The sequence below is a fragment of the Aquarana catesbeiana genome, linkage group LG01 (assembly GCF_042186555.1).
Source record: "Aquarana catesbeiana isolate 2022-GZ linkage group LG01, ASM4218655v1, whole genome shotgun sequence".
Taxonomy (NCBI): domain Eukaryota; kingdom Metazoa; phylum Chordata; class Amphibia; order Anura; family Ranidae; genus Aquarana; species Aquarana catesbeiana.
The window spans coordinates 865,523,357-865,535,619 of NC_133324.1; the positions used below are offsets into that span (position 1 = coordinate 865,523,357).

A 12,263-nucleotide genomic window follows, 5' to 3' on the forward strand; every position below is an offset into this window, starting at 1 on the left:
AAAAAACATGCTAGCCAACATTTGTTGGCGGAAAGTCCGACAACAATTGTCCGATGGAGCATACACACGGTCGGATTTTCTGCCAACAGCCTGACATTCAACATTTCCCATTGGAAAGTCCGATCGTGTGTACGAGGCTTTACTTTAACCGCTTTCGCTCCAGGAAGGTTTACCCCCCTTCATTTTTTGCAATACGGCACTGTGTAACTTTAACGGACAATTGCGCGGTCGTGCGATGTTGTACCCAAATAACATTGATGTCCTTTTTCCCCACAAATAGAGCTTTCTTTTGGTGGTATTTGATCAGCTCTGCGGTTTTTATTTTTTGCGCTATAAACAAAAAACGACCGACAATTTTGAAAAAAAAAAAAAAAGAATATGTTTTACTTTCTGCTATAAAACACATCCAATAAATTTTCCTTTAAAAAAATCAGATCAAAATTGTTGGTCTTTTTTTGATTTTAACGCAAAAAATAAAAACCACAGAGGTGATCAAATATCACCAAAAGAAAGCTCTATTTGTGGGGAAGAAGGACATCAATGTTATTTGGGTACAACATCGCATGACCGCGCAACTGTCAGTTAAAGTAATGCAAAAAATGTCCTGGTCATGAAGGGGGGTAAATCTTCTGGAGGTCAAGTGGTTAAATACCAGCAAAAAGAAAGCTCTGTTTAAAAAAAAAAAATAATAAAGATTTCATCAGGGTACAGTGTAGCATGACAGAGTAATTGTCATTCAAAGTGTGAGAAATATGAAAATTGGCCTGGGCAGGAAGGGGGTAAAAGTGTCTTGAAGTGGCCTCTATCACACACAGGTCCCTGAGCCTGCTGTGCACCTCTCTGGAAGTAGTTTCACGTTGTCACCATGGCCCTGACTTTCCAGCCAAGAGCTGCCAACTGCCATAATCCGTGAGATGATCCTCCATGGGCAGTGTCCTGGCACATGCTGAGGATTATCACACCCACACCATGACGATTCCAGCCAATGTACACAGAGAGGGATGAAGTCGATCCGACAATGAACGGGAAGCGGCCACTCTCTCCCCTCCTCCATGGCAGCACGCTTCTCCGGACAGAGACAGTTGAACGCTTCAGGCGGACACGCCCACCTCCCCACGGCCTGACAGCTGCCAATCACCCGTCACCCCGCCCATCTCTCAGCGCCGCGCCTGTCAATCAGCGCCGCCGGTCCCGCCCCCTCGCTGTGCCTTTATGTGTATGAGTGAGTAGTAAGTGACGAGCGATGACGTCAGACGCAGATGGAAAAAGGGAACCGTCAGAATGGCTGCCCAGTGCCGGAGCCCTCGGTGCACGGCGGAGAGGAAGGGATTCCGGCGGGAACTCGACTCGTGGCGGCACCGGCTCATCCACTGTGTAGGTGAGGGACCCGTCCGTGTGCTGTGCGTGGAGTCCGAGGGGGGAGGGGCGGCTGTCAGCAAAACAAAACCCGCGGAGTGCTCTGTATCCGGGATATGTCACTGGACGGGGGACCGCTGTCACCGCGGAGCCTCCATCTTCACTGACAACTCATTGTCCTCCATCGGGGGGGTGGGAGCATCACACTCCTACATTATACCGGCCAGATAAACTTCATTACCTCGTGCTCAGCGACATCACCCCCCCCACCCACCGAGCGACCGACACCTCAACTTCTACTACAACTTCTCCGACACCATATACTATATCATCCCCACCATATACTACTACCTGATCCCTCACCATATACTACTACATGATCCCCACCATATACTACTACATGATCCCCACCATATACTACTACATGATCCCTCACCATATACTACTACATGATCCCTCACCATATACTACTACATGATCCCTCACCATATACTACTACCTGATCCCTCACCATATACTACTACCTGATCCCCCACCATATACTACTACCTGATCCCCACCATATACTACTACCTGATCCCCACCATATACTACTACCTGATCCCCACCATATACTACTACCTGATCCCCCACCATATACTACTACATGATCCCCCACCATATACTACTACATGATCCCCCACCATATACTACTACATGATCCCCCACCATATACTACTACATGATCCCCCACCATATACTACTACATGATCCCTCACCATATACTACTACCTGATCCCCACCATATACTACTACATGATCCCTCACCATATACTACTACATGATCCCCCACCATATACTACTACATGATCCCTCACCATATACTACTACATGATCCCTCACCATATACTACTACATGATCCCTCACCATATACTACTACATGATCCCCGACCATATACTACTACCTGATCCCCCACCATATACTACTACCTGATCCCCCACCATATACTACTACCTGATCCCCCACCATATACTACTACCTGATCCCCCACCATATACTACTACCTGATCCCCCACCATATACTACTACCTGATCCCCCACCATATACTACTACCTGATCCCCCACCATATACTACTACCTGATCCCCCACCATATACTACTACCTGATCCCCCACCATATACTACTACCTGATCCCCCACCATATACTACTACCTGATCCCCCCTCACACCACCACATAGTACCTCATCCCCGCCGTGTACTAGCTCATTCCTCGCTCCATACCTGATCCCTACCTCAGCCCTCCTTATCTTTTCCGCCATACGAGATCCCTGCCACCCTAACTGATCCTTTACTCTGTACCCGATCCCTGCCACCCTACCTGATCCTTTACTCTGTACCCGATCCCTGCCACCCTACCTGATCCTTAAGAGCCGGTTCACACGGGGGCGACTTTTTGCCTCCCGTTCTGTACAATGGAACCGTGCGTCGCTCCGACTTAGAAGAAAGGTTCCTGTACTACTTTGGGGGCGACTTGCATAGACTTCTATACAGAAGTTGTCTTGCAAGTCGCCGCGGCAGTCATGTGTAGGTCGCCTCGGTGAGGCGACCTGCAAGTCGTGCCGCTTCTAATGTGAACCGGCGCTTACTCTACCCGATCCCTGCCACCCTACCTGATCCTTTACTCTGTACCCGATCCCTGCCACCCTACCTGATCCTTTACTCTGTACCCGATCCCTGCCACCCTACCTGCCTCTATACCTTCACTCCCTTCATACCTGATCCTTGCTATTGTGCCTGAGCCTTTCTCCCTGAGCCCTGCCATCTAACCTGGTCCTCCTCTCTATACTTTCTTTACCTTCATACCTGATCCTTGCCTTCATTCCCTTCATACCTGATCCTTGCCTTCATTCCCTTCATACCTGATCCTTGCCTTCATTCCCTTCATACCTGATCCTTGCCTTCATTCCCTTCATACCTGATCCTTGCCTTCATTCCCTTCATACCTGATCCTTGCCTTCATTCCCTTCATACCTGATCCTTGCCTTCATTCCCTTCATACCTGATCCTTGCCTTCATTCCCTTCATACCTGACCCTTGCCTTCATTCCCTTCATACCTGATCCTTGCCTTCATTCCCTTCATACCTGATCCTTGCCTTCATTCCCTTCATACCTGATCCTTGCCTTCATTCCCTTCATACCTGATCCTTGCCTTCATTCCCTTCATACCTGATCCTTGCCTTCATTCCCTTCATACCTGATCCTTGCCTTCATTCCCTTCATACCTGATCCTTGCCTTCATTCCCTTCATACCTGATCCTTGCCTTCATTCCCTTCATACCTGATCCTTGCCTTCATTCCCTTCATACCTGATCCTTGCCTTCATTCCCTTCATACCTGATCCTTGCCTTCATTCCCTTCATACCTGATCCTTGCCTTCATTCCCTTCATACCTGATCCTTGCCTTCATTCCCTTCATACCTGATCCTTGCCTTCATTCCCTTCATACCTGATCCTTGCCTTCATTCCCTTCATACCTGATCCTTGCCTTCATTCCCTTCATACCTGATCCTTGCCTTCATTCCCTTCATACCTGATCCTTGCCTTCATTCCCTTCATACCTGATCCTTGCCTTCATTCCCTTCATACCTGATCCTTGCCTTCATTCCCTTCATACCTGATCCTTGCCTTCATTCCCTTCATACCTGATCCTTGCCTTCATTCCCTTCATACCTGATCCTTGCCTTCTTTCCCTTCATACCTGATCCTTGCCTTCTTTCCCTTCATACCTGATCCTTGCTATTGTGCCTGATCCCTTCTCCCCTACCTCATCCCTATTTATATACTTTCATTCCTGATTCTTGCTCCCTGCCTCCCCTCCCCCCGTGCCATCATTATGTCAGCGCTCCCCTGCACTGGACCTGGGCTTTCTTTTTGTGTCAGATGAGTTGTGATGTGGCTTTGTTGGTGATCATCACTGCTCTCTAGGTGTGTTTATTGTAGTTGGGTAGGCAGCCACTTTAGGGGTTTGTTCACACAGAATACGGAGCCGTCCTTTTCAAACACAGCAAAGTGCCTGGATTAGTGTTGCTTTTGGTAAGACCTGTTCAGATACATGGGGGAGGGGAACGCACGTTGCATCTTGGGTATGTTGACCAACTGTCATCTGTCATCTAAAGTCAGTTAAAGCAAAACAGCAACATGACAGTGAACAGCGATGGAGTGTGAACCTTTTCTGGCAAACAATGCATCAGGCGTGTAACTTTTCTGAGTCTTCCCCATTGTACTTTGAAGGTGTAATTTCTGGTAATGGGTCTTCCAGGATTGCACTGGGAACCCCCCTGCTGTGTGTTTAGTTACATGCACTATTATCCTATGTGTATATCAATTCTATATCTGTACGGCGCTGATCATTGTAGGTGTTTTGTATTCAGGTAACTCATTCCTAATATGTGTAGACGTATATGGAATATAATTGTAGGTGACATATATGGTTTATGTGCATTAAATGTGACAGTTTGGTATCTGACGGAAGTACTTTTTAAGGCAGTTCTATCAGAAGTCAGAATGATCACTTAGACATTCTATGATCTGACATGCCGCACAGATGCAGTGTATGGTGCCATTGTATACGGCTGCAATCTGTTGAGGATCGGCTTCAATCACAGGTGGTAAACTACATCCACAGTCCTCGTCATCCCAGGTGTTGTATCAGAACGATCCATAGGCTGTCATTAAATCTGTTGCGATTTAAGTGACCCTAGTGGTCCCTCAACCAATCAGATTTTTATTTTTGATGCTACGTGCAGTTTGAGCAGAATTCTCGGTCCCCTATAGATGCATCTGTGTCCATCTGCTAAGAATAATCCCCTTGGTGTGCCTGGGCTGCCTTCATTGGAACAGTGCAGGATTAGGAAGATCTACGTAAATGAGCCTAAATACACGTCCTGCTAACCTCTCCGGTGACTTGTGTGTTTTTTATTTTTTGTCTTATCCCTGCCTGTCAGATGTGACCTGTGCCCCGGATCTTCAAATATGCTGACCCCACCCAATCTAATGTCAGGGAGGTGTCTGAATATGCTCTAGTGTTGATTTTGAAATCTGCTCAGCCAGGGCCGCTGGGTAGATGTATCCTGTTTAACTGTTTGGTGACAGCTGAGCTCGGCGTGTGCTTCTATTTACATTGAGTGCTCTAAGTTATTGACTTCAGTGTTTTTTTTTTTGTTTTTTTTTTACTATTTTTATTAGGAAGGAAGAGCGGGGGGGGGGGGATGTTTAGGAGTGGAATGAATCGGCTGGGGATCATTGCATCATCTAGAGTTAACTGGTTCGGTTAGCAGTAACCTAGCTTAAAGGGAGATGCACTTTAAGGATATGGAGGACACACCTCCTGCTAAGCCTGTATGTACTGCAGCTCTGGTTCTGGCAGGAAAATCTCCATTGCATCTGCAGTAGGAGGGGGGGATAGGTCAGGGACCCCCTCTGGCAGCTGAACTATGATTAACCCCTTGTTGGCTGCTTTCACCAGGCTCACCTAAGACGCAGTGCTTTTACATCCATAGACCAGTGAAGGTAGGCGTATCAGTCACATGTAGTCAAATATAAACAAGGCTACTTTTTTGCCATTGTCCACTGTACAGCTGCGATCCCTATTGCTGCCTCTTTACCTTATATATTGATTTTAGTAATATTGAGAAGCATGCTTGTTGTCTGTATGCATGATGTGTAGTTTTTTTTTTTTTCCTGTTTAAATGTGCCTTGGGACTGCATTGTCGAGCAATCCCTTGCCAGCAGCGTGGCTTAATTCTAATTAAACATTTTTTTTTTTTTTTTGGGTGGGGGAAGGGGTCCTATTGTTCATCTCCTTTACATGAAAGCTAACGACAGATAATGTTATGGACATAAGGTAGATGAATGGGGAAGGGGGGGGGGCAGTTGAGCTTGTTTTATTTGATTGGTGGCTTTATAGAATTGTTTCAAGTGTTGATTTATCATTATTATTATTATTATTATTTTTTTTTTTTTTTTGCATGTTTGTTTTACTTTTCACCTTTTTTTTCTATTTTGGAGATGTTTTGTTTATTTTAGCTTATAAACACAGCAAAGACTTGATATGTAACCATCACCTTAGTAATGCTGTGTTTGGAAATAAAACTCAGTGTATTTTCATCGTCTGTTTGCAAATATGTTTCATGTCAGGCTCTTACATTAGGAGATGACCGATGCGCTTTCCCTAGGCAACACAATGCAAAGCACCCCATTGTAAGGGGGGAAAAAAAAAAATCTCATTTGCATGAAGATTTTATCATTGCAATATTTTCCTGGGCTTGCCTGCGTCTCTCGGTGTGTTGTATAGTAAAATATTTTTGTACTTGTATGATGTGACACTTGCTGGCTTTAAGTAAAAAAGCAAAGTGCACGAGTATTGGGTAACCAATCAGATTGCATCTTTCATAAGTTTAGAGCAGAAAAAAAAAGTTGCTTGGATTTTATGGGCTACTGTACTATGTGTACTTCCTTTTTTTTTTTTTTTTCTTTGCATTGTCTTAAAAAAAAAAAAAACAAAAAAAAACAAAAACCTCCTCTTCTCTCGATAGAGCTATAGAGAGAGAGAGAGAGGGAGATCTCTGTATGCAGTGCTTTACAATATATAGGTAGACTGCAGTTACAAGAGGGCTAAGCCGGCCCTGCTCATAAGAGCTTACAATCTGATAATAGGGTGGGGCAAGTTATACAAAAGGTAATAACTGAGGAATGAGCTGATGGAAAAGTTCAGTTAGGTGGAGGCGCGATGGAGTTCCCTGAAAAAATGAGTTTTCAAGGATCGTATAAAGGTGGCCAGCGTAGGAGAAAGCTGAAAATGTATGCCGCACTTTCTGTACATTTGCATCTCTGCCCTCAAGGAGCTTACAATCAAAGGTCCCTAACTCGCATGCATTCTTGCACATACTAGGGACAATTTAGACAGGAAACTGTTAACCTACTTGTCTTTGGAGTGGGAGAAAAATCTGGAATACCCAGAGGGAGAACATGCAAACTCCATGCAGGTAGTGTCCTGAGCAGAATTTGAGCCAAGGACCCCAGTGCTACAAGGCAGAAGTGCTAACCACTTAAGATTGTGTGTATTTTATTCTTCTTTTATGAAAGTTGACATCTTTGTTATGTTTATTTTGGGTGTCTACACATTGTGAATCTAGTGTGGGTATTTCTAAAGCTTTTGAGGCATGTATGCATTTTGACAGGAAAGACAAAATAAGTGGAGAATACTGAGGCTTTATATGTTATATGATTTAATGTTGACATACGCATTGAAAAGCAGATAATGAGGACACATTTGCAACAAAAGACATCTACTGCGTGGGCATAATCTTCCATTTTGGAAATGTCTTCATACAGAGGGGTTGATTTACTAAAAAAGAGTACAAAATGTGGTGCAGCTACGCATGATATAATCAGCTTCTAACTTCAGCTTGTTAAATTAGGCTTTGACAAAATAACCTGGCAGCTGATTGGCTACCATGCACAGCTACACCAGATTTTGCACTCTTTGGTTTTAGTAAATCAATCCCAATATATTCAGTAAAGTACTGTAGGCTGGGATTTGAAATTGGGGCTCCCATTGTGGAAGCAAGTACCAGTTGCTGGTGGATTTTGTCACCCAATTTATTTTCCCATGTTTAGTAGACCTCAAAGGACAGCTCCACTTAAAGTTCCTTGTACTTTTGCTTCATTTTATCTGAGGGGTAAGTTTCTTCACTTTAGATATACTTACCCACTCTTCCTAATGCCTCATTACTTTTTTTTTTTTTTTAAAGGAGACCTAGATGCATAGATCTATGCAGAAGGATTATTCTGCTAGTTTTTATACAGACCTAACCTCCCAACCTATCTTTGGCAGTTTCAGAAAATGATCCTCGCTGTGCATGTTGAATCCCTTTTTTATGGCTCCTGTTCACGTGTAAAGCTGGCCATACACTGGTAGAATTTTGTTTGAGCGTAATCATTTTAAGAACATTTGTTTGATTTTCTGTTTGTTAGAGGGTTCAAATTTGTGTTCATTTTTGACCACAGTGATGAGAGAAAATTCAAAGAGGCAGAATGGGAAAAGTGTGGATTATTATTATTTTTCTCTCAAATTAATTTCTAGTAGTGATTTATTTATTTTTTGAAAGTACACTCATTCCAAAAGTGAATGTTGAAGGCAAACTTAGTATTTTCAAATATCATCTGTTAATTCCTTATGTCATCAAGTACTGAGAATTTTCATACAGATTTTTGTACAAACGTTTATTCCAAAATTTACCAGTGTGCAGATAACTTAATAAAAAAAAATGTAATACAAGTGTAGTTAGTCTCCAGCTCCACTATTGCAGCCATTGTTGGATCTTGTGCAGATACTGACGGTTTGGAAATTTGTTTGCTTAGGTCTAGACACACCCTCAGATCTCCATATGACTTCGTTGCTTAGGTGCTCAAATTTGCATTATTTGTGGCAGAAGGCATGTGAAGAAGTCCATCTAGGCTGAGACAAAGCTTAGACCAACCTTTTTACCCCAGAGGAACCCTTGATATTTTCTTCCACAATGATATTTTTTTTTTTTTTTTGGAAGAAGGTTTTTAATCAAGGAAAACATTTTGGCAAGAGTCCTGAATGGAAAATAGCAATAGACCAGACCATCTACATCAGTCAAACATACATTTTGTAGATGGTGAACATCTAGCAGCATCAGAGTTAAGCCTCATACACACTAGTAACTTTTTGTTTCAACCCAGTGGGCTGAATGAAAAAAACTCACTGCTCAGGTCAGAGCTGATGTGCTAACAATCTGATTTTAGTACAGCAATCTCTCCTACTGTTCTATTGTTTTCTGATAGGGGGACATCCCCCACCAGAACATTCTGGTCAGCGCTGTCAGCCATTGACTGAGCGTGATCGGGAGTCAGTTGGCAGATCTTTTTTGGTTATGCCCTTTCAGCAGAAGCTGGCCCGTCTCCAGTACACATGGGCCGAATGTTGGCCAGTTTCTATTAAACTGGCCAATGCCACCCAACATTTGGCCTCTGTGTACTAGGCTTTAGAGTACCGATACAACAGTTTGCTCCACTTGGAAGGTAAGAAAAAGTTAAGCTCTTAACCATTAAATACATAGTACGTATTTGCTTCAAGAACCCAGTTGGTTCTGAGGCCAAATAAAGGTGCTATCCAGAGAAGCACCTAAGGTTGATGTGCATATGAGATGTAGGGCAAAAGGCCAACCTAAAGTGCAATGGGACCTACTAAAGTAACTGTCCTATTCAGTGGTCAGTGCTAAAACTGCGAAAAGAGTAGAGCACGTAGACATTGAAAGAGTTAAACCTCATGGGGACAGGAAAGTAATGTATTGGTTCAACATAAGAGCAATAGACAGCACCAAAGGAAAAGGGGAAGTAATAGGGCAGGGAAGAAAGGGTAGTGGGGGGTGGGGATGGGAATCCCCCCTGGGAGGCTCATGGCTGGCATAGCTAGGCAAATGTAGTGACCTACAAGTCCAGAAAATGCGTAGGCGGTCGCATTTATGGGAACTGGTTCTACCAGGCCTGCCAGATTTGTATAAATTTCTTATGTGAGTATTGCTGTGTGCTTTTCGCTTGCTAACGTACCATGCATCAGTGTTTTCCACGCTTTTGCGATTGTCTGTCTTGTGGCCCTGAAAATGTGGCTCACAAGTACATGTTCCCTTTTCGCTATTCCTGGTATAGGCAAGTCATTGGGTTCAGGCAGCTGACTCTTTAACGTGGGATTGACTCTTGAGTTATGCAGGCACCATCAAGTCTGAGGTCAACCAGTCACGAGTTAAGGAACCCCTAGTTCTGGAGGAACCCTGGTTGAGAATGGATGACCTGCTGTACTATGAATATTGCTGGAAAGTGGGATCTGGCATGCCAGTCATTTGGTCAAAAAGTCACAACTCAAAGCAGAAAGGAGGAGGTTGTACTTCACTGTAAGTTGCCAGTCAGAGCTGGAGGACTTATGGCAGGTCTTTCTTGTCATTGCAATTGCAACACAATTACAACACGCATGTTATCCTATGTGTCCATGCACACATAGACTGTTATCAGCGTTTTGTGGCAGGGGTGTTTTTCTGTCTGGAAAAAAAAAAACAGAACTAGTGGGTTTGAAGGACTTTTTCAGGTGTAAATATGCTGACAAATGCGACTGTTCGGCGTTTAAGTGTTTTTGCATCATAAGCTTTTGTGGGAGTATAGTTTTGCTAAACGCTAATGCAAAATGTGGCAAAACTTGCGTTTTTTTAACACGGCATTCTATAGCTAAAGCTACTGCTATTTTTATAAACATCCAGTGTGCAGGAGGCCAAAGAAGTAAAACTAGGTCAAGGTGATTGGATGGGAAATTAATAGCATCTCTCTAATGAGGTCATTTCTGCTCTCTGCCTCTTTCTATTGGCATGTTCCATTTCGTTTCACAGCACTGTGCAAGTACGAAATGTTTTCTTCTTTTTTTTTTTTTTTTCCCCCCAACAAACACTTTAGCGCTGACCTCTGGGCACCCCCTCCCCAACTAATTGCCAAAATTTGTGGTCACCTGTTGTAGTGGGTCTCCTATTTATTTCACTTTGAAGGATGGTCTGTTTTCGCGTTTCTATGTCACTGCCTGGGTGATGTGGACATTTCCTATTGTATGTCTAGTGTTGATGTTTTCTCAGCCTCCACTAGACTATACACTTCAAGATTGTCACAAAAGCATGACTGGTTGGCATGGGCACAGACTGCAGCACTGGATGAAATTAAATAGAGCTTCAGAAGGTGTAATTTAACCCCGGCTTCAGCCAGCCCTTTAAGGGGGTTTGCTATGCCATGGGGCAGGGCTTATGGCATCATGACCTCTGTGATTGGCTGTCACAGCAGTCATATGATTGGAAAAGTCCTAATCGGGATCTTGCCATGAGCCGCTGGGAGTGTGCAAGGCGCGCATTCTCGACACAGCACTGTCAAGGCCCAGCCGCCGAGAGGCCTCATATTTGCATGCGCTCGGCGTGAAGAGGTTGCCGTGTCAAGCTATTAAATTTAAAAAATGTTTATTTTTATTTTTTCTATATTCAAATATTCATTCTACATATTACTGATGTTTGCAGTGAGTGCTTTTCATGTTTTATTTGCATTGTTATACTTCAATAAAAGAATGCAAAAAAAAAAAAAAAAAGTAAAGCTAAACTTTTTTTTTTTTTTTTTTTTTTTTCCCCATTTGTCTGTTGGAGCCCTTTCATGCTGACAGCGTGGCCGCCTTAGAGCCATTATTTGGCCGCTTGCGGGGGCCCCTTTTAACCCCCACTAGCAGCCGAGGACTGGCATAAATGCGCCCGAGAAGCGCTGCTGCCGAAGTGCTTTGCAGGCAGCGGTGCCCATTCATTTCAATGGGCATGTGCGGTGGAGGAGCAGTGTATACACCGCCCCAAAGATGCTGTTAGCGGGGTGTGAAAGGGGTCTTACTGTTGGAGAGTTCCCCTCACTTCATGTCAGGAATAACATTGTTGGATAATCAGGAAGCGAGGAGATATCACTCTAATTATATGTAAATATAATACACTATGTGTGATTTTGTATATCTTGGATGGAATTTGTGTACTGGTTGCGTGTGAGACTTGCCAGACTCTCATGCCAAGTCCTGGAATTACCCTTTAAATACCCTAATCATCTTTTAGGGGATAAAATAGATCTCTCTGGGCTTTTGAGAAACTGTCCCATGTAGAAAACAGGAATTCTGTTTGATTCGTTTTTAAAGGGTGTAATTTTTATTTTGTCAACCTAAATTGCACAGCATCGTCTTCACGGAGCGCACGTAAAGTTCACTCCAAAATTATACTGTCTGGAAACACCTGATCCCACCCAGTGTGATGCTCAGTCAAGGATCAGGTGATTTTTAGGAG

The 12,263-nt window shown here is 43.7% G+C and overlaps 1 protein-coding gene across 4 annotated transcripts in view; it reads left to right on the forward strand.

Moving 5' to 3' along the window:
- Positions 1-1,203: 1,203 nt before the first annotated feature.
- LCORL (ligand dependent nuclear receptor corepressor like) overlaps positions 1,204-12,263 on the forward strand; it is a 162,104-nt gene continuing 151,044 nt past the window's right edge. The window contains exon 1 of one of the 4 annotated variants that reach the window (XM_073609506.1): positions 1,204-1,374. In XM_073609506.1, coding sequence (XP_073465607.1) covers positions 1,260-1,374 — 115 coding nt within the window. In that variant the 5' untranslated portion in view covers positions 1,204-1,259. Of the gene's footprint in view, positions 1,379-12,263 lie in introns of all 4 variants that reach the window. The other 3 variants (XM_073609516.1, XM_073609533.1, XM_073609543.1) reach the window with 3 other exon arrangements.